This window comes from Pygoscelis adeliae, unplaced genomic scaffold, assembly GCF_000699105.1.
Source record: "Pygoscelis adeliae isolate BGI_AS28 unplaced genomic scaffold, ASM69910v1 Scaffold4, whole genome shotgun sequence".
Classification (NCBI taxonomy): domain Eukaryota; kingdom Metazoa; phylum Chordata; class Aves; order Sphenisciformes; family Spheniscidae; genus Pygoscelis; species Pygoscelis adeliae.
Genome location: NW_008824986.1, coordinates 2,341,114 through 2,364,558, shown reverse-complemented (window position 1 = coordinate 2,364,558; position 23,445 = coordinate 2,341,114). Strand labels below are relative to the sequence as shown.

The following is a 23,445-nucleotide window of genomic DNA, read 5'->3' as shown; positions in this document are numbered from 1 at the left end:
TAAATATTTTGAAGATGAAAAACACAGCTATCTGTATATCCATAAAAGCAACATATTAACCCGATTTGTATCTCTTAATTATTTCCTAATTGAAAGATGTAAAAAATACGTTCATCATGGAAACATCAATCTCACATGAAACTTTGGAACCAAAGCCAAACTGGGATGGAACCATAATTTGCCCACTAGCAAAGACAGAGCAAAAGAAACAGGCAGTCCACTGTTTTCATCCTCTTTTGCAGAAGTTGAGAAGTTGGAGCCACTTAAGAACTACTCCGTAGTTAGAAAAATTCTGACTTTTGCCCTCTCCAAGAAATAGAGAAGAAAAGCTGAAATTTTGCCACAGCCTGGCACACCCTGCCATGAAGGCTAAAATCCAAAGAAAAGAAAGAGGGCTTGGACAGAATGAAGATGGCTTGCTCTTCTACTCTGAAATATCTCCATATACCCTGACCTCTTGCTGGCAGTGGATGGAGTCAGACTGGCTCTCCCAGGCAACAGCATAGGAAGTCATTTTGCTTTTGCAAGCAACTTCTTAATTGCCAATGCCTAGAGCCAGACCTGATAGGAGCAGAAATCCAGCTCTTAATTTTGTCATCAGACGCCTTCCTACTGCAATTAAAACATTAAGACTCCTGTGTCCTTTTCTATAATAGCTATTTCCACAGAAGGAAGGAAATGTACCTGAAGACACTCTTCTGGAAGGGTGAAGGCAGTAAGATACCACTTGTTCACAAGGATAACTTAGAGACACATTAAGAGTATTAGTATAGGGCATCCATTTTTTCCTCATTTGTTCTCTTTGCTGAGCTTCCTTACAACAGTGAGATTATGGCTGAACGCAAAGGAAAACTGCACCGATTTACCTCGAGGCAAGCTAAGCTACTACATGTCTCAAACACAATATGCACTGCAGGAAATTAGGGAAATGCAGTACAGGAAATTGTAAGTAAGTGTTAAGAAGTGCCATTAAGGACTCTGAAATGTAGGGGAAATTAACCCTTTTCAGCTGTCACCTCTCTAAGTAAGAAAGCATAACTTTAAAAGCAGAACCAAAACAGTTCTCAGCAGTAGGAACTATGTTTTCCTGCATAACAGGTGTTTCATGACTAGGTCTTCATTACTTTGGGTATATCCAAAGATACAGCAAAATTAAAAATGAAAAAGCTTTGACTTTAATAACTAGCGTATTAATACAGATTTGGCAAACTGCATAAAAATAGTCATTAATGTTTAAATATTTACCTTTAAAAAAATATATAATTAACTTACACCCAATAGATAATTTCAAACTAATCTTATACATGAAAGACTCGTCCACTATGACTTTCTAAGAATGACAAGGGAAGGCATTCTAAGATAGCCAGTATCCAGAGATTTGAAACTCTGTCTCCCTCCTTCACATTACAGTCCTTAACACCAAAGTGCTCTGTGATACCTCACCTCTGCTGGAGTTGTGCCACTTGGTCACTATTCACTGGAGCAGCAATTTCACTGTTGCGCTCCTATATCTCAAACTAGGCTATACATACAATGTCCATCATAATGTAAAACACACCTCCCAAGTAGAATATTTAAGTGTTACTACAGAAAGAAACAGCTTCATTGATTATGGAAGACTAGGAGACACCTGAAGGCTACAGCCAATTAGCCATTTTGCTAGCAAAATGACTGCCTTCAAATCTCAGATGAAACAGGAGTAGCAATGTCCTCCTTTAGGAGACAGATTGTAGAAAGTTCATGGAAAGATGGGCAAATAGCACTGGCAAAAAAGCTACTACAGTTCAGCTCTAAATAAAAAAGAAATTCTAGGCAATAATAATCAGGAAAATATGACTTAAGATTCTGCCCACAGATTAAATTCTTCAAGCAATTTAATCAAATATTTATGATCAGTACATCTATGCAGAAAAGATGATCCAATTTCTAAACAATCAGAAGACACCAGAAACACAACAAGCAGCTTCACTGTTTTGCTTTAACAGGGCTAAACTGTGGTTAGCTACCTGAGTTCTTAAACATAAGCAAGCATTTAAAACAGAATTATTAAATCACTATTTTCTCCCTCACTGGTGTTCTGATCTGTGAAAAAGAGGGATCATGGGTATCCAGAAATCTGGTTATATTTCCTGACATTTTGGACTGATTTACAGTGTTTTGATATCTCATATGTACTTGCTCTGCTAGATAACCATGGTCATTAAAGACCATGTCAGATGAATATGCTGACAGAGAGTCAGGCATGCAAGACCTGTATCATTTTGTGAGAAATCTCTTTACATTCAGAAGATGTAAGACCAGTGAAAGGCATTAGACAACCTGCACCTACATGCTCTTTTAACATAGATCTTAATATGCAATTAAATTTGTAACACTACAATTTTGTATTTATTTATGAATGACATGGTAGTTATATGGAGCCTTTAAGAGGAATTCTTGAGAATCTACTGATTTAAGAGTTAGCTGCTCTAATTTTACTGGTGGTTTCCTCACCTATAAATCTGTAATAACTTTCACACTGCCAGCACTGGCAAAGGAAGAAAGACATTGCAAAACATCTAGATACTAAATTGTTGGGTAAGCTCCGTCATACATTTCCACACTAGAAACATTTAATAAGATTTGTTCCCAATAGACTATTTACTACATCAATCTATGTCATGGCACTGTATTTGCAATACGAAGATAGAGCAAAGGTTATTTCAGGTCCTTAGCCAATAAAACTTTCTGTAAAGAAAGAAAAGTGCAACCACCAAATTCATAAAATCATTTTAAGAAGTTAAATGTTCTATAAATTGTGCTTTATCTAACTCACACAGCTTCAATTCCCATTTGTGTTACCTAGGTAAAACTATATTTAAAACTCCATAAACAAATGGCTTTTTACAACAGTCAGACTTCCATGTTCTTATGTTTCCAAATAAAAACAAATTCAATCCAAAAGAGAATTTTTTCCATTTTGTGATTAGCACAATTCTTAAACTTTAAAACAATAATAAATTTAATTACATTTTAAAAAATAAATCATTAAAATGGTACTGCTCACATACAGTCAAGATGAATTCATCTACAGTCAGAAGATGCAATCCTTTTGCCAAATTTTGTTTAAAAAATTTGTAAGTAAAACGGGTAAATAATAGCTCTCATTTAAAGTATATCATTTGTCATTCAGAGTTTCATTGTAACAAATCATATATTACTCTTAAATGTTTCTTTTTTCTTCCATTTATTAAGAAAATAGATTAGAAACTATAATTTTAAAACCCAGTGCGAGAAGCAAGGAAGATGACATGTAACATGCAATTGCAGCCTGTTCCTTTGAGGGGAAAAAAACTGTCAGACTCAATTTTGAGCATGACCGAGAGGTCTGTTTTGATCAATAAACTGCTGCTACAAGATTTGTGTCATATATGGATTTCAATGTATTTCTCTAACCTTTCACGGAAAATTTTAGACAAAATCTATTACCATCAGTCATAACACCAATTCTCCTGAAAATGTATCAACAACATTGGAGTTCCAAGGCTGAAATCTGATAAATCTGAGAATTTACAAACAAAAAGACCCATATTTGCAAATGTGTTTAGAAATTTTCATTCCTTTTGTAGATCTGGGCCTACATCAGTTACACCAGATGAGAAGCATGGTCTGTAATCTCACCTACAGGAGGTCTTTTACCATTTTTGGCAGGACAATGGAAAATAACACTGGTAAAAGCCAGAGCAGCCCTGCAAAAAAGGGAAAGCTCCATACAAAAGCTTAGGATCAGGTCAGGAGTAGAGAAAAACTGACTTTCTCCACGTATTTGGTTAAATAATGGAAGTAGAAATACGCAATTTGTGAAAACATATTGGTTATGTCACTTTATTTAATGATAAGCAGAAAACATAATTAGGTTTCTAAATCCTTCAGTTATATAAATTACATCATGATCCCAATGACAAGTTTTGGAGTAAAGGACTTCAACTTGCGTTGTACTAGTTCAAATGCAGTCAAGGTAGCAGTGATCACCATCATCTGATACTCACTGTTATTTGTAAACTAAAGTCATGGATTCTGCCCACTTACTCAAGGATGTGTCTGTCTCCACCATTAGTGACACACTTGGAACTAATTCTTGCCTGCTGTTCGAAGGAAGTCAAATACTGAACATACATGAAGACTGAATTCCGAACTCTTTTGAAGGAAGTGATCCCTCTGAATGAAATAATTTAGATAGATACTATTTAGACTAGGACTAAGCAGAACATCGGTTTCTAATGCCTTTAGGTCCAAGACTTATGATAGCAATAGGTTGTTTTTTGTTTTTTTTTAATGAAATAAACCATTTTTCAAAAAATGTTACAGTCTTACAGGTTTACGTACCTCAAGCTCATCAAGTGCACTTCCAAGAGTAGCTGTGTGAGATGTAGGTTGTCCTATTTTATTTCCAACTCCTTGGGAAGCATTAGAAATTACACTGAGAGCATTCTGTATTTCATTGCAAATTGAATCCTTGCTGGCTGTAAGGGACGCAACATCTGAATGTTCCAAACAAGCTGAACATATTGAATGTAGGAGAGAGGAATTTTCCTTCAGGGACGCACGTGCTGCAGCAATTTCATCTCGCTGATTGCTAGATTTCAAATCCTGTCAGCAAAAGAACATGCTGTTTATTTCCAAAAGCACTTCAAAACTTCAAAACTGACAAGTAATGTACAAACAACTTTTTTCTATCTCTATTCTGTTTAAGGAAACCGAGTTAAATTCATCAAAGATTGTGAAAATGTACTACAACAGTACTTAAAATTGAATCATCTTTATCTCACAAGAAATGAACAAAGTGTGCGTAAAACAACCCCAATTTTTATTGTGTCTTATAACCAGCACCATGAACTGTCCACATTTTGCTTGTTTTTAAGCACAGTTTTCCTATGAGAAAACTGGCCTGGAAATTAGCTGTCTTTCCTCCCAGACATGTCTGTCTTCATAAGCAATAGAGAAGGACAGAGGTGCAGACAGGATTAAGCAAGGAATTCTGTGATTGTTGCATCTAAACAAATTTCCTGTGTTTGCTTCCCTGCCCCACCAGCATATGTCCGGAGCACACTGCAGAAAGGAACAGCAGGTCAGGGATGAGAATCCTGTACTCCTGGGAAATGGGAAGCATGGAAGGTTTGGAAATGAAAAAGGTGCTTGTGAGAAGCCATCTCTGTGAGGTTCCACTGCCTGTTTCTCCTCTCTCCCTGCTATGTACACACCTAAAGTGCTCAGGGATCTTAAGACGCTCATCCTGTTCCTCCCTTCTCCACCCAGATCTTCCTGAAACCCTACTGCCTCCTGCCAGCCCAGACAACAAGGAACACACAGCGTAACAGAGCTACCAAGTCAGATTTAACTGTTTCTAGGAATCAAGCACAGGAGCTGTTATTTGGACAGCTGAAAGTTATGGACTTTGGTGCAATCATACAGTCAACATCAGGATTGTAAGGAACCTCCTGTCTCATTCTATTTTACTCTAGACATTCTCCCCACTCTCCTTCTGCATCTTCTCCCTTTGAAAAAAAACCTAGCAGATATTTGCAAAATTGTTTGGGTGAAGGAGACAGTTAAATTCAGGGGGAAAATAAAAAAGGAAGGGAAAACAGTACATCAGAACAATAAAAGCCTGTGGCACCAGTTTCAAATGATGAGAAGAGGCACAATGAAGAATGAAGAACAAAATGCATACAAAGATGCTCACAGCCTGCTCTAAAGCAAGCTGAAGTCTTTCTAATTATTTTCTTTTTATTGCATCAGGCTCTATATGCATTATTTACAAAAGCATCACAGTATCCACTTCTCACTGCATAAAGTTCATAAGTTTATGGCTGAAGAAAAGAACATTCATTATTAATGAACCTATGCTTTTAAAATCTCATGTGCTGCAAGATATGCATTGGACATAGGATTGCATCTTACTTCCTCAGGCTAACTTGGAAATCTCAGGGATACAGTAAAAAACAAAACAAAACAAAACAAACCATGGGGCGGGGAGAGAGGGGGAGAGAGAGGTGGAGCCTTAAACAGAAGCAGACAATTGTTTCACCAGCTGATCATCTGAATTAGAAAACTGAGTTATTTTCTTGAGCATATTAATACTTAACATATTTTTACATTTTCCATAAACCAATATATAAATGAATCAACACTGTGCAGGAATGACTTCATTGTCCAGTTGCTCAAATCCAAATACTACTGCACCTCCAACCTTGGTGAAGCATCTGCAATTTATCCAGCACACTCTCAGCAAAAAAGTGTTATTTATTTTTAAACAGACTCTTGTTTTAATTAGTGAATCTACGTTTCCTACAAATAAATGAAAAGGCAACAGAATGCCCTCTTTTCTCCTGTGCTGCAAGGAAGCGACAGACCTAGAGTTACAATAGTAAGTCAATACAATACTTCAGTCTAGCTAGCATCTATTCTTAACCATGTCTTACTGTGCTGCATCATATGCAAACAATCAAACTCAAAAGTCCTTCCAAATGACTTTTTCCCCTCTAAAACAGTACTGTCTAACCAGGAGTGAGGGGTTCATAAGAAATCCAAAACTGGCAAGCCAGTAGCACAAAGCCAGTAACAGCAAGTCAATAACACAGCATCTGGAAGCATGTCCAGAAACAGTCAAAAAAATTAAATGTGTTAATGTTTTTAAAACACAGAATGTTTCATTTTACACAATATTGTATACAGTTTCAGAATCATGGTATTGGTAAATTCACCTATAAACAGCCTCACTTTTATTCAGTAACATTTTTTTTCCAAAAAAATTAATGCTTAGACCCATGAAATTCATCACTACTTTGTTGTTCAGTTGTGAGCCTTGGACAGCCCCAAAAGAAGCTGTAGGGCCATTGTTCTTTTCCATGTTGATGAAGAATTAATTCCTCAAGATTTTTCATGTGAACAGGAAGAGACAGTTGATAATCTTAGTCTGATCTTCTGCACAAACAGGCCAAAAAACCCTACAATTGAGTGATGTCTCTACCCAATCTTTGCATGTGTGGATTATCAGAACAATGTAACTAGTTCTCTGGAGAGGGAAGTTAGTCTCTACAAACAGCTTGTTAACCCATAGTCTGTAAACTTTTTCCACTGGAGAGAAAAATACAGAAACTGTCCGATTCCTTTTTTACTTGTCAAAGAGAATATACCACTAGGAAACACGAGAAAGCAACACTGAGAAAGTATACAGTTTCTTTTAGTTTATCCTTTGATAGAACATATCACTTCAGAACTACAAGCAGAGTGTTAACATTCTCCTATGAACTATCAAACCATCACAGTTCAAAACAAGTTGATGGGCACTGTGCTAAATTTGAATAATTTGCACACTTTTTGACAAGTTTCCAAACTAAGACCATAGACTTTTAAAGGTCTGAGCATTCAGTGTGTCAAATCTGGCTGCACTGAAAGTTGGACTCAAATAGGTACTCTGTATGTACTGACCCTTGCCTAAATATACTACACTAACTTTGGCACAGAATGCAACAAGACAACACGTTACTCAAGTGTGTAAAAGAATCATACAGGGAAAAGTATGTACACGTAGGATTGAAATATCTGTAAAACATGGCACCAGAACAAAAGGAACAGGAGAACACATAACACGGCCATATTTTTTGTTAGAGAGATCGTTTTAAGTATGGATGAATCATCTTCCACCTGCACAGAGGCAGAAGACAAATAGAACTACAGAGAAGAAATTTTCCAAATCAGTTCTTACTACTACTCTCTTCATACCATAATATCTGAACATCTGCAGTTCATCCAGCTACATTACTGAGCTTTATCCTATTTTTCTTTTTCTTCACAGCTTACCACTTTCCTCTTATTTCAACTTCTTTTTAGACTAGTGGACTATTTCCACTGGTCTGGGATGTGTTCTTCCATACTAAGTCAACAACTGAGCTTTAGATATGTTATATGAGACCAGTTTATATTAAAGATAATCCTGTCTCCAGCTACTGCCAATCTAATAGGCCCAGTATAGTATACTTCCCCAGGCTGCTGCCCCAGCCCCCCTGGGACATACTGTTATGTCTTCCTCATACCTGGTTGTCCCTGATAAGAATGGAAATGAATGGATAGTCACAGATTCCCAGCTGTGGATTGTTCCAGCCAAACATGGTCAATGGACAAGAAGACTTTGAATGGAAAACTTGAAAACTAGCTTCACAGTTAAGCTTCGTCTGCACTACTTCAATAAGCAGAAAAAAAACCACGGAAAAAAAAAACACACACCTGTCCTTTATCACACTTAATACATTTAAGGTTTGACAGCACAACACACCAGGAAGCCAGCTTTTGTTCACGGAGTATTTGTATCAGCACAACTCATGGGATCCAGGCATCACTGTGGGTATAAATCACACTGCCGTATTTTGCACCAGCTGCAGTCAACACGAGGTTCACAAAGGCAGCTTCAAATAAAGCGCGCTGCAGTCCCCTAGCTCACTCTTTGCAGAGACAGATGTCATTGAACTGAGTTCTATATCCAAGAAAAACACAGACATACAAACCCCCACAATTTCCTTCTACTACAGGGCTGGAGGACAAAAGCATTGCTTTTTATCACAGCTTAAACTTGGGCTTTAGTGTTCAGCTTTCATTCAAAAGTGACTGCCAAATTGCGTGTATTTGGTGAATCAAAGACAATAACAAAGCTCAAACTCTTCCAAGTGGACTCATGCACTGTTTGTCTGGGTAAGGCTCCAGTTTACATACTTCATAAGTTCTGCGTAGTCTTATTCAGTGGAAGCAAAATATCTCACAGACAAGAAAGTGAAAAAGATCTGGCGTTGATACTGTCTGCCACACTGCTCTCCAGCTGTGTCAGTTCTTCCATGATAATACTACTTTCACACAGGTTTTAAAGGCTTATACCTGTCAGGGCCCTGAGAGCACTACTGGGCCTCAAAGGCCCTGCCCAGCCTCAGCTGAGGCCTCCATCCACCCCACTTGGGCCCTGGAGCTCCAGTTCAGCTCACTCTGGGACCTTCAGTCCCTATCTATCTGAGCTATGCTGTAGAAGTGCCAGTCTCCAGCTCAGCCACAGCTGCCCCCCTACCAGGCCATGGGCCCCCCGATCCACACCTCAGTCCACAGAAAGACCTCCTGAGCTCAGTCCTGCCCTGTCACCATGGTGCTTCTGAGCAATCACTGGGCTGTCTCTCACCTGGTAACCCTCACCAGGCCTGACCCTCAACCTGATCCATGGCCTGACTTCCCAGCTTGTCCTCTGACCTGCCTCATCACCACAAACTTTCCTGATGGTCTGGACTCTTGGTTGAACATGGTTACCATCACCTGGCATGCCCAGATCACCTTGATGGAGGGCAGCGGGACGGGGCCCTGGCTGGTGAGGCCCCTGCCTCAGGGAGCAGCCAGCCCTCGCTGCACCCCCATAATACCTTTTCCTAAACAGATAAGCATTTACCATAAATGCAGGGATCACCTGTTATAAACTCTATCATATAGCTGACCCTGCCTACTCTACAAAATGCTAAGTTTACGGAGGTTGAACAGCATGACCTAACGGCCCCTTTCCTCCACATCAGGCTTTTAACTATACCTCTGAGCTGACTACCTACACAAATGACTGTAACTGTACGAAAGACAGACACAAACACACATTGGGAATATGTGTGATAATGGCTTAGGATAATGGCTTTGTTAGTGCAAACAAAACATCACTAGATCATAGAGCTGTACTACACTGACCATAAAAGATCACCTTACATGCATTCACAGCAAGTTAAACACCACTGAGAAGGTATGCCAGTAAATTCAGAACAGCACTGAATCAAAGGAATTTGTTTAAATACACCTTTGTGCATTTTTTATTGACTGAATCAAAATCCTGCCATTACCTTCACCAGTCCCTGTTAGATTTAAGTACTCTAGAAAGCAAATGATTAAATCTTCCAGTGTCATAGAGATGGAAACTCACTGGAAACTCTTCTTAAAAATATCTCATCTGCTCCTTCATAGAGAAAGCATGTATTCCCAAAGCCAGTTTGTTCACATTTTACTTTTTTTTTTTCTTAAATACATAGGTTTCCAGAGATGACTCCAGTCCAAACAGGTAGATGAAATAAATTAACACTGTTACACTCCAGAAACGTAAAATTTTTTCCTTTCTCATCTCTCTTCTCTGATAGATAGACAATGCTGAAACACTGACAATCCCCAAAACAACAGTGTTTGCAGGCACCACAAAAGTAAGCCATTTTAAAAGATGTATCATAGATTGGCTAGATCTGGAGAAAAAAATAGGAACCTATCTTACAAAGCAGCAACACAGTGTGTATTTGATTGTCAGGAATTCCAAGCTAACTTGCTACTAAAACAATCTTAACCAGCCTCTAAATTTACTTTTCCTGACCTCAGAAGTCATCAGTAGTTCTTAGTGTCCCATGCTAAATCATAGTACAGTGTGTATACAGAGTATATATACACCATATATATACACACACACACAAAATATACATACTCCGTATGGCTATAAACTGTAGGCAGAGTGTGTTTGCATCAGCCTTATGCATGAATATACAAAATGTGAAGTGTTACAGTACAAAGCCATGTCAATGTCATCATAGGACTAAGCCTTAAGTAATACCCTCTGGCTCTAAGACGACTGCACTGTCTTCAAAAAACCGTAACTTTCAGTCAACTTAGAGCAAGCAGGAAACAAATTTACAGGACTGAGGTCCCCACTAGAAGTGAAGCCTTGCAACTTTCTCTCTGTATTTATTCCTATTTACTATTAATCATACTCAAACTGATATATAATACCACAGAAAAGCAAAGCTATCTTATATAAAGTATCAAAAACTGTCCTTGACTAGTTAATATCCCAGCTTTTTTAATTTACTAACGTTTTTCAGGAATTTGCTGTTCAGCTAGGGAAGATACAGTTTCTTCTGATGACTTTGTTGCATCAGATTGCAACTACTGCACAATATTCTGTGTCTCATATGCTTCAGCAACTTCTAGCCCAGTTACAGATGATACAGGAACACCTTGCTGTCACTTCTCTAACTATTATTTCAGGATCTGATCCCCACACTTCTAATACCCTGCTCTTTTAACTATCAGTCTCCTAGATGAAGTATCTGATTTTGAAAGGTAGCAAAGCAATTTTTCCTTGTAAGAATTAATGTAAGACTTTTTCTTTAAGTCCAGCAATCCTTTTTCTGCAAACATATACCACTTAATATATTAGCTCGCACAGGTTTTCTCCTAGTCCAGTTATGGTCACATTTGTCATCAATGAGCCTGCCTAGAACTAAAGCAGGAAACATTCATCAGGGAGAGGGCTCTGAAGTCAGGAACCTCTGGAAGGTCTTAGCACATCCTGAAGAGAAGGAGATGGCTAACGAAGATGTGAAGGACAGTAAGCAAGGAAAAAGAGCGGGGAAAAATACAGCAGAAATATAGATTAATTTAAAGAGAGGAAAACAGGAAACAGGGGAGATAGAACACAAAAGAGTGAGAGTGAAAAAGTATAAGGAAGATTAAGATGAAGAAATAATGGATGGGAAGGAGTCAGTGATATACCAGTTTCACTTGATTCTAAGCACCTGAAAATAGGATAGACAGTGTAGAAGCACCCAAAAGTAGGGCAGCAGCAGCCTACACTCGTCTTCTGTAATTTAATGAGTAAAGCAGCAACCTTTTCTTTGTAAAGAAAAAAATGAGTAAAGCAGCAAATTTTTTCTTTGTTAATATTTCTGCCTAAGAAATATCTTCTCTTTATGCTGCTGTCAAATACAGTTTAAAATTTTCAGAAGTCCAGTGTTTTAATGGCATGATTTTCTTTTCCTATCTAAACTTGCTTTGTTTTCAGTGCTTAGTTCTTAACGTGACTTGGAGATCTTTTTCCAGAAAGCTAAAGAGCTGGTAGGTGTAACCACTTGTTTCAGAAGTGTGTTGTATCAGTTAGTGTTAGTTTGACCTATGTTGTTTAAAATTCCATCTTACACTTTCAGCTAAATAATCTGCTGATTAACGTCCACCCTTGAGAGAAAAGAGCTCAGAGATTGACACATATTTCTGGCAGTCAAGATAATTTATAATTTAATGTAAAGCTTCGTATTAAAGCAACCTATCACAGTTTTCAATAGACAAGGAATTTGTGCATACACGTCTAAGTAAAGTAATAGAAGGCAAACAATGCAGAACATGGAGCTTGCAGAAGTAGGAAGTTCAGAAGATATGCCAAAGCCAGACCTAACTTCTTTCATAGGAGTAAAGACACCTAAAAACTGGCATTTGTGAGAAATGACAGACTAAAACTATTCTGTAAACATTCATACAAAAAAAAAATCAAAGTAAAACACATTGAGCAAGACTCAATACACGATCTTTTATACTGCAGTTATTTCAAAGGTATGGAAAAAATAAAGTACCAACATTCATATATAGTACAGTGCACAGAATACAGCTGTTAAAGCTTTCAGGAAATATTTTAGCCTGGAATTTTTTCAATGGAAGATGACTCATTGAAAAATGTGGCAGAATGACATTTATCCACAATCACTTATTTCTGCAATTTTATTAAATTCTCATGATACCATATGTGATTATTTTTTACTTGCTTCTTTTTTGAAATTTTAAAGTTAGAAGGGATTTGGGGATATTTACTAGATTGAAAACTTGTTTCATTTTCTGCCTTAGTGGTATTAGGCTACTTAGAAACAACTTAACTAAAACTATTTAAGTTGAGTGGAAGCTCATGTTATACATGGTCCACTAGCATTTTCACTGATACACAGTTTAACAGATACCAAACAAATAGACCTTTCACATTCAGCCTGTTCTGGTTTAGCCTTCTTTTTATACATATAATCATGTCTAAACGTATTCCATCTGCTGCAAGAGTTCAGGATCTCTTTCGCCAACAAATCAGCTCAAGTTCCCCTGGGTACAAGTTTCTCCTGGTCTTGAACAGAGCACAGTTCAATTTTCCTAGATTTAATATCTCAATAGGAAAGATGTGAAATCATCAACAATAAACAGGTATACAACTCACATCAGGCAGCCTGTTCCAACTGCTATTTTCTCATAGATAACATACTCAGCAAATATTCATGGCCCTTGCCCGTATTCTTCTGTCAAACTCCAGTTACAGTTTAACTATTTTTAAACATTCATTACAAATTGTCCTGGTTTCAGCAGGGATAGAGTTAATTTCCTTCCTAGTAGCTAGTACAGTGCTGTGTTTTGGATTTAGGGTGAGAATAATGTTGATAACACACTGATGTTTTAGTTGTTGCTAAGCAGTGCTTATGCTAGTCAAGGACTCTTCAGCTTCCCATGCTCTACCGACTGAGAAGGCTGGAGGTGCACAGGAAGCCGGGAGAGGGCACAGCCAGGACAGCTGACCCAAACTGGCCAAAGGGACATTCCATACCGTGTGACGTCATGCTCAGTATATAAAGCTGGGGGAAGAAGAAGGAAGGGGGGGACATTCAGAGTGATAGTGTTTGTCTTCCGAAGTAACCATTACACGTGATGGAGCCCTGCTTTCCTGGAGATGGTTGAACACCTGCCTGCCGATGGGAAGTAGTGAATGAATTCCTGGTTTGGCTTTGCTTGCGTGCGCAGCTTTTGCTTTACCTATTAAACTGTCTTTATCTCAACCCATGAGTTTTCTCACTTTTACCCTTCCGGTTCCCTCCCCCATCCCACCACGGGGTGGGGGGGAGTGAGCGAGCAGCTGTGTGGTGCTTAGTTGCCAGCTGAGGTTAAACCATGACACAAATACTTCCCAAATATTTAAAATAAGCTAGTTTCCTTTTTCTCTAATTAAAAAAATCCAAAACTAAAACAAGCTGAATCAAGTAAATCAATGGCATGGCCTCACACACTCTCTTAAGATGCACACAATTCAAACACTGCAGGGAATATTAAGTTTCTGTAAAATGAAGACACATACAGTTGACATGCGTAAAGAGTGGCACTCAAGCAAATGGGACTGAAGTGCTAATCCATCAAAACAAGCTTATTAGCATTACCAATTTCAGAAATGTTAACAGTTGGTTTTGGTTTTGCTGTTCAGCTTAAACTGCAAAATGAGCTGGTTTCAAGTATTTATCATGGACAATACTGTTTCCTTTTTTTTCCTTGTATATCAGTTTAAGTTTTTTAATGCTGTTTTCTGCATACTTTACAGGACAGCAACTCAGAGCAAGAAAGAAAAAGCCATAAGCCCTTGAGCTCTGTACTGAATGTTAATGCATTTGTATGTGATAGATTTAATACAGAACTGAGAATAAATGACTTCCAGCAGCTGCACTCTGGACTTATAAATCGCTGTGAGTACTACAAAATCCATACAGACGAAAAACAGCTGTATAATTTATAGCATCAGTATCTGTCAAGAAATGCTGCAAATACAGAACTTGATTTCTTCGTTTTAACATTCCTATAAAAATTAGAAATTACCCATACATAGATTCTATTTAGATTAGAACTTTTATTCATATTCCCTGATGGTACTTCAGTGCAGAATGCCATTTAATTCTTACCAGTGTTAAACGAAATTCAAACAGCATAACACCAAAAGTGTTTTATAAAATAAATGTAAGAAATGTGTAAAAAGCTAACGATTAGCATGTTATGTTTTGCATGGAATATGCTTTGAGAAAATCAGAAAAGTATAGTACTCCGATCAGATGATTTATACTATACAACAGACGTATGCTATACAAATCCACAAGAAGCAAATGTCAGGGGCAAAGGTTTAAGCAGTTGGATTTTTCTCAGGATGTATCCTTACCAACAATACTGACAGCCACCACATCACACACTCCTATTCTTTATGCTTGAGAGAATTTTGCATCACCTTCACAGTATAGTGTGACCAGCCCAAGAGTATGACCCAATATACTATAAAAATATGTAGTATAATACAGTAGCTATAACAATGATATATACTGTAACCAATATCTAAAAACTGCAGAATTTCATTAATTTTATGGAAGAAATCCAAAGTTTTGGGTCCCAAAGTCACATGACCATTCAACAGTTATACATGATTGCTTATTTGTGAACAACAAGCAACCGATTTTTAAGGGATGAACAAGATCTGAATTTTTCACTAACAAGGAAGTATGACTTATCAGCCTGTGGTTTTGATTTAGAACACGAGAAAAACTTCTGAACTTTTTTTTTTTCAGACAACAGACATTTTAACAGTTGTATTTGTAAAAAACATTCTGTAATAACATCTTTATTAACAGAAGTAATTTCAAAATCCGTGGAACCAAAATTATTTTGTTTTGTTGAAGCCATTACAAATAATTCCTTCAAGAATGAGATCTGCATGGAACTGCATTGCCTCGTATGTTTATTACCTTAAGAGACTACTGTCCGTTAACAGTAGTTTAAACACCCATTTTAATTTATATGTCAGCTTCCAACTTTTATAGTTGAAACGACCCAACTTTTATAGTTGAAATGACTCAGTAGGAGACAATGTCTTCCTGGCCCATAGCAAGTGACAGCTAACCCCGTAGTGCATTTCTTATATAGTAATAAGGTTGGTAAATGCAGTTTTCTTGATCTCTAAATACATGAGAAATAAGGTGTTCAAGTCTCATGAAAAAATCCAACTGAGGTAAGCTGATCTGAAATGAGACATTTCATTATGATTTTTGTTGCAGAAAATCAGAAAAGTTCCAATACATAATTTCCATTTTTCTAAACTGTATGCTCTGTAAGTTCAGTCATATGAAAGCCCTTCAAACTGGTCAGAATTCAGCTTTATCCCTGTATCAGACACATAATACTACAAAACAAAACAGCAGGCCTGTTTGTAAGTATTATCTCATATGGCACTAGCTGTTATGATTCAGTGAGTTCAACACAAAACCTTAATACAAGGGGTACCACAGGCAACATGCTCCAAGACAGCTGTGTTCAGTAGAAACATCATCCAAAATACAATGATCCTCATTAATACAAGAAAAAGCAGTGGAAAGCAGTCACAGTTTAAAGTTCAATAGGGAAAATTTGATGAGGACCCTATGGACACTGTGAAATGGTGAAATTTTTACCTTCACCAAATCGTCCTTTAATATATTAATTACAGAGTTCCACTGTATCTCCTAAAGAATAAAATATGAATCCACAGCTGATCACAGTCATCATCAGAAACAAACAAATCTGCTTCACCTTGTTATCATCATCTCCCTACCTCAGGAGAGATCGAAATAGCCTGTTGTCCTGGTTTCAGCAGGGATAGAGTTAATTTCCTTCCTAGTAGCTGGTACAGTGCTGTGTTTTGGATTTAGGATGAGAATAATGTTGATAACACGCTGATGTTTTAGTTGTTGCTAAGCAGTGTTTACACTAGTCAATGACTTTCCAGCTCCCCATGCTCTACCGACTGAGAAGGCTGGAGGTGCACAAGAAGCTGGGAGGGGGCACAGCCAGGACAGCTGACCCAAACTGGCCAAAGGGACATTCCATACCATGTAACATCATGCTCAGTATATAAACTGGGAGGAGTTGGCTGGGGGAGGGGTGACCGCTGCTCGGGAACCGGCTGGGCATCGGTCGGCGGGTGGTGAGCAAATTGCATTGTGCATCACTTATTTTGTGTATTCTTTTATCATTGTTATTATTATTATTTTCCCTTCCTTCTCTGTCCTATTAAACTGTCTTTACCTCAACCCACGAATTTTACTTTTTTTTTGTTCCCCGATTCTCTCCCCCATCCCACTGCAGGGGGCAGGGAGAGTGAGCGAGCGGCTGTGTGGTGCTCAGTTGCCGGTTGAGGTTAAACCACGACACCTATAGTGGTCTTTCCCTGGAAGAGAGGAAATGGTAAGAACTTCCAGCTTCACGCAGCAGTGGCAGAAGTTTTGCCAAAATGTCCTCCACCTGTTCATATGCTGACTTCCCTATTTTTTTGACTCATCTAAGAGATAGAAACCTATAGGTACCTTTCCTTATATTCATAATTTTCCTTATTAATTCAATCTTTTCATTAGAAGTGGAAAATTTCTGTAAATGGCTAAAAATTGATATCAAGATTAGTTGGGTTTCGTTTTCCTTTTTGTTTTGGGGGTTTTTTCTTCTTCTTTTTTTTAATGATAGTATCAACTCTGTGGAAGAACACTGATGAATTATAACATCCAGAGATTCATCTAATTAAACTGCTTGAGAAATTTTTGAGTTCAAGGGTTTTGTTTAAGTACAGTTATTCTCTGTAGTATCAAATTCTTGCTTTGGAGAAACTTATTATTTTTCTTATAAACCCCTCAGCATAAGCCTTAACAGAACACACTCATTTCTATGACTAGCAGTTTTGCACAAATTATAATGAGGTCAGTTTTTCCATTGAGGAAAGGTCACTGTCAAAGAAAATGTCCTCATCAGTAGCATTTCTAGTTAGAAACTACAATACTGTAAGGACCTCAGGCAATTTAGGGAGTCTAGGACAGCCTTCTTGGTTGAGAAATATTTACAATACTCAGACTTAAGTGTTTCTAAATAAGCCACTCTATCCTCCGTTGAATCAAAATACACCTCATTAGTATTAGTTAAATCCCAGAACCTTATAAATTGTAAAATAAATGATACAATCTTCAGTAAATACTTCAAGCACTTATGGTAAAAATCTAGAAAAAAACAAATTCTTTTATTTAAGAAAGAAAATTGAAGAGGTTAAAAAGAACACCAATCTTTCTCTGCTTCCCTTGATCATAATAAAGGAGCAAAACCAAAAGTTATGACATGATTCTGTGCAGATAGTTTAGAAAATTTTAGAAAGGAAGGTATTTCATGCTTCCTTAAAAATAAATCACAAACTTTCAGGTTTGTCAAGTTTTCTAGAGTTCAGTGGAAGGCAGCTAGGATTGTTAGCTGTGCTGGAGCACACAGCATGAGGCTGCAGGAACTAGGTTTACTCAGGCTTGAAAAGAGAAGCTTGCACAAAGTGAGGGATCCCATTTATAGACTTTCGTTACAAAAGGGGCTGTTGTAGAGAAGATGGAGCCAGACTCTTCTCAGAGACTGACAGCTAAAGGATGAGAGGAAAGCAAATTGCCATCAAGACTTACAGGGAGGAAAAAAGTTCACCATAAGTGCACTGCAGCAGGGACCTAGAGACGCTATGAAATTTTCACTTTTAAAGATATTCAGAAGTCGACCAGACAGGACCTGAGCAACCTGATCTAACTTAGAACTTAGCCCTGCTTTGAGCAAAACATTGGCCTAGATCTCTGGAGGTCCCTTTCAGCTAAAACATGATACTAACTTTCATTATTCAAGGGCTGAGAGTGAATATTCTGTAGCTTTATGGAATGTCAGGAATATTCCTTTTCAGGGAATTATATAATAACAAAGTCCTGCTTGAATGATCCCTATCAGGGTAAAGGATAAGCAATTTATTGTTATGGAAGATTCAAAAACACATACATGTAGATCACTTAACCTCAAAGTACTCCAAGGCCCTCATTCTGCATCTTTGATGCAGAAAGCTCCTACTGTTCAGGATATGCAAAACTTGTCATGGTGAAAGGCTAACTACCCCATACTCCACAAATCTGATACACAGGGAAGAGGAAATATTTTAGTAGATTTCTCTCCCCGCCATGTAGAACTTCAAATTCCAGTTAAGTTTGGAGAAACTTAATGAAGAAAAAATAAACCACAAATTGCAGGTGAGATATAAAATGTGAAAAAAAAAATGGCTTACTTTGCATTGGCTTGTGTAACATTTTCCATTATCAAAAAAACTTGCTTTCAGCTGTTCATAATTTTGACGAATGAATAGGTTAGGCTAAAACTGATCACATCAGATATCTGGAAGGGGTTGTTTGTTTTTTATTTGATGCTTTGTTTGTTTACAGAAAAGATGGGTTCAGGCACTTCCAACTTAAAGGCTAAAGAAAGCATTCTCCCCACGTTAATATAGTCTGAGCAGTATTTTCTTGAGAAAATATAGTATTTCGATTTTCTGAAGAACTGACTTAAAATTTGCTTCCCTTAATATCATGTAAAGTTGCAGTTGCAACAATAAAGATCAAGTGCAAAATACTCTACAGCATAAAGGTTAGGGCACTTTTCAGAGAGAAGAAAACTCAGAATCCATCTTTCTGGGAGACTGCTCTGACAAAGAAGCCACATCATGAAAGTGTGCCAGGGTAGACAAGGTAAAGGAGCAGACAGACAGTATCTCTATCTTTTCCTTATTTGTTTTGTCACACTGAAAATACTTTTTAACTCAGTTTCTCTGTCCCCTGGTTTCCTCTGCAACAGACTCCTTTTTTTCCTCTCTAGCTGTGTGTCAAGGAAAGAAATAATATATGGTCGATGGGAATAGAGGCTCAGCAACCATCATTGAAGCTACTACCATAGACATAACCTTGTGTTTTAGAATTCATTTTGTAAGGCCTTATTAATAAAATGAGGCCAGGTAAGGCAGTCTAAGTAGCACTGTACTTCACATGACCAAATAATTTATCAAACAGAAATCATCTCAACACATGTAGCATTTAAAAACTTATTTTTCCCACATTTCATGCAGAAATGTAGTTTCGTGTGCTCAGCAAGTGCTGAATACTTAAGCATTAAGACTTTGTCCCACTGTATACTTCTTGCTAGCAGTCACTCTGAGATGAATACCATGTTACTAATGAGCCTATAATTTTCCATTATTAATTACAGTTTGACTAAACACAGATTTGATCCAAAATCCCCTCAAGCCAAGGGGAAGCTGCTATGTAAGTCTTTGCAAAACATTGTGAATAAAATACCATAACATAAACAACAACAGTCGTCTTTTATATTTCTGGATAATCTGTTTTTTAAAAAGTTGACTTAGGCATTTCTTGCATTGACTAGCTAAGTTCTGCCCAATTAATTTAAATTTAATTACTTTAATCTCATTACAGTATCAGTCTTTTATTTCCAGCACACTCATAAATTCTAAGATTTACAAGTATCCAGAGTGCTTTTCGCTTATAATTCTGGATGAGTGGTGTAACTTCCTGGGTTGCTGAGACTAGAATGCAGTAAATTATATTTTCTCTGTATCCACCCCAAGCCACACTACAATCAACATAATATCTTACAAGTTCAGCACTGAGAATTGCATTTATATAAAAACTGCAGTAGAGTTCTTTTTTCTTGGAAAGTTTATTTAACGTGAAAATAACCTTTCTGAAATGTTTCCTTTCTTCTAGATTATTCTTGTGATATATTAATGCAGCATTAAAACTTTTTTCATAAAACAATACCTCACTGTTAAAATGATAAATCACACTCAATGACTATCTAATCAATTTACTTTTTAGATTATTATTAGAACATCATTTCTGAAAAGTGAACAGAATTTTAAAAAGTATTATCCTTCAGAGACATCATCTTCAAAACTAAGAAGCATAATTGCTTTCTGAAAGGGAACAAATCTTTTGTATTTTATTATAATAGCCAATTTTTACACAATATTGGAAAAGTTATTCTTGCTTATGAAAAAAGCTCCAACATTTCTAATATAAACTTCTTTCAGCACAAATGTGAGATGCAGTTGTGTATTTGTGTATTTCAAAAGTGAGTTTCATAGGTTCCCCCCCCCCCCAATAGATTTTAAATTTGTGAACCATATTCTGATTCTGCAATATTAGCTCTTTAAGAGCTCCATTCCTCTACTGGCACAATTTGCTGTAGGATTGCATAGTAGCAGCTGGGATCAGAGCCTCAGCATACAGACACTGCGTAAACCTAACATGAAGGGGACTGCTCCTGACACAAAATAACAGAAACAGGTCATGCTATAAATAGATTAGAGAAACTACAGGGAAAGGAGAAAATGTGAGCAGAGGGATACATCATTTTAGCCACATGTTCTGCTTTTTGTTCTCTTAAGCACAATCAGGCAAGGGGGAGAAAGGAATGGAATAGGAGGAGGCAGGAAGCGTTCGTAATTATATGGGACCGTAGCAATCTTAGGAAAGCTTGTTAAATGTATGTATGTGACATTCTCAGTATCTCAATAATAGTAATAGTAAAAAAGAAATCTCAGTCCTTTTAAAGATTACAGAAATGGAAAGAATAGCACCTGACACAGGAGTCATCTAACGGAGAACAAAAGAATAGTGGTCCCAAAAAGGAACAAAATCCATCTGGACTACAGACTGTTTTGAGGCTCTGAACAGGCCAGCTGTACTGTGTGCTCACTCCACAGCTTGTGATATGAAGCAAAGAAGAAGGTTCTGCACATGGAGTCCCACAGCACCTTGGCAACCACATTCTTCCACGGCTAAATAATCCTCCACTTCAAGCATTATTCATGCTAATCAAATATCAGTAAAAACTACTCCTATCTCAGTCCAAGAAGCCATATATTTCCCAGTTTGGGGGGTTCTCTCTGTGTTGGGGTGGGGTTTTTTGGTGGGGTTTTTATTTTGTTTGGGGTTTTTTGTTGTTTTGCTTTTTGGGTGTTTTTGTTTATTTTTTTAGGAACTATCCACTGAAACCAAAGAAATCTGTTTAAAAATTGCCCAAGTCTCCAACATAATTTCAATGTTCTTCATCCCACATTTTCTCTACAGAATTGTGACCAAACTGGAAACTGTATTAGGAAATTGTAGCATGGAAAATATTCTTCCTTTAAAGTGCTACTCATACGCTAACAACAACAACAAAAAAAACCCCACCACCCGAAAAAGATATTTAACAAATGCTTACACCTGCATTCTGTATACTTACTCAACTTACAACACCCAGACAGCAGCTGTGGAATGTCTGTTATTACCTATTTTTCCTGCTTTTTAGACACTCTTCTTCTAACTTAGACAAAAATAATTTGTCCTTGTTAAGCAGTCACAGAATACCAATTTCTAAAGATTTAAATCTACAGATTTAAAATCAGTCTCACCAATCATTTCAGCACAGAAAAATGTCCCAAATGCAAAATATTTGAAGTTCTTTTGAGCATTGTATTAAAAACTTGGATTTGTGAAAGTCAGTGAAATATGTTCAAGTCCGCTGCTGATTCAGCCTGTTAATGCCACAGAAAGAATAGGAAGCTGCCAAAATTCCAACCACATAATAACAATTCCCACTAGAAAACAATTTTGATAATTACAGTCTCTTCAGATAATAAAAAAAGTAATATCTCTATAAGAGTATTTTTTTTTTCTATCACAACAAAATTTTTCCCATGTGTATGTTGTATTCAACAGCTGCTGCATTGCAAGGAAACTTTCTGATGGCTCTACACCAGTGCCACATATGTTACCAGACAACTTGGTACATTCTGGCAACTCTCCTTTTGAGGCACTGCTTGTGGACTTACGCTTACTCATCTGCAAGGAGGTTTGTGTGTCGATTAGTGAGAATCCTTCAAAAGAAAATGAGATATGTAGCTGACTGCCGATAAGTACATAGACTATGTATTGAGAATTCCAGTGATGATAATCATGACAGTTTACAGTAATTAGAGAGTAACTAGCAAAACCAAAATACACATTTTATCTGACCTGGCTAAACTTGCAGTTTCAGTAAACGGCAAAAATAGTGGTATAAATGGATATACATGCCAGAAAAAAAGCAATCACCATGAGAAAACTACATAGCCAACTAGCATATATTATAAGATAAGGGGAGCAAAAGTTCATTATCTGTGCAATTAAAGTATCTAGGCACCTTTTCCCCCACTGGTTGCTGCATGGCCAGTACTGCTGCAGGAGTATAGTGCTTCGCAGACTGCCTGAATAAAAGGATACCCCCACAAGTGAAAATTCTGGGTCAAACTGGTTGTACAAGAGAGGTTAGGATCTGAGGCTTGCTGTCAACTTGGAGGAAATGCAACACTCCCTACTCCCCTCTGGAAATAACAGGATAATTATCATTGCTTCCAAATGAGGCTGCTTAACTCCTCCAACAGAGATGGTAGATTTCCTCCTCCTTCCTTGAGACCTTGTACCTGAAGAGTACTGCAGTGTACAAAACCTTGTTAACGTTACTACTCAGCACTTAAGTGAAACCTGCAGGACTAATTAGTAGCTTTTGGAAAGCTTTGCAAAGGTGCAGCTCAAAGCAGCCTTACATTCTGTCCAAAGTGCTCCTTTCTGTTGTCTCCCCTCTGATGAAAAATCATATGTGGAATGGAACCTCACTGAGCTCCAGCTTGCTCTGAGTCGGACGGACATGGATGAGGTTAACAGAGAATGCTGGAGAACCAGCGAAAGCTGTGACCTCCAGCAACTGAACACATTTCTTCTCTGATTAGAAGAGGGGTCTAGAGTGAAGGAACCATACAGAACCCTTCTGTGCATCTGGAAACCCAGACAGAAACAATGACTACTTGATTCCATGTTTCCCTAAGCTTTCACTTCCCAATGAAAACAGGTCTGTTCTTTCCTGTTATAAAACAGAAAGAAAAAAAAAAAGAGAGAGAGGAGA

General features: G+C 37.6%; 1 protein-coding gene across 1 annotated transcript in view; it reads right to left on the bottom strand.

Moving 5' to 3' along the window:
- CTNNA3 (catenin (cadherin-associated protein), alpha 3) overlaps positions 1-23,445 on the bottom strand; it is a 561,928-nt gene that overhangs the window by 427,850 nt on the left and 110,633 nt on the right. The window contains exon 6 of the mRNA XM_009325826.1: positions 4,366-4,629. Within this exon, the coding sequence (XP_009324101.1) occupies positions 4,366-4,629 (264 nt within the window). The remainder of the gene's footprint in view (positions 1-4,365; positions 4,630-23,445) is intronic.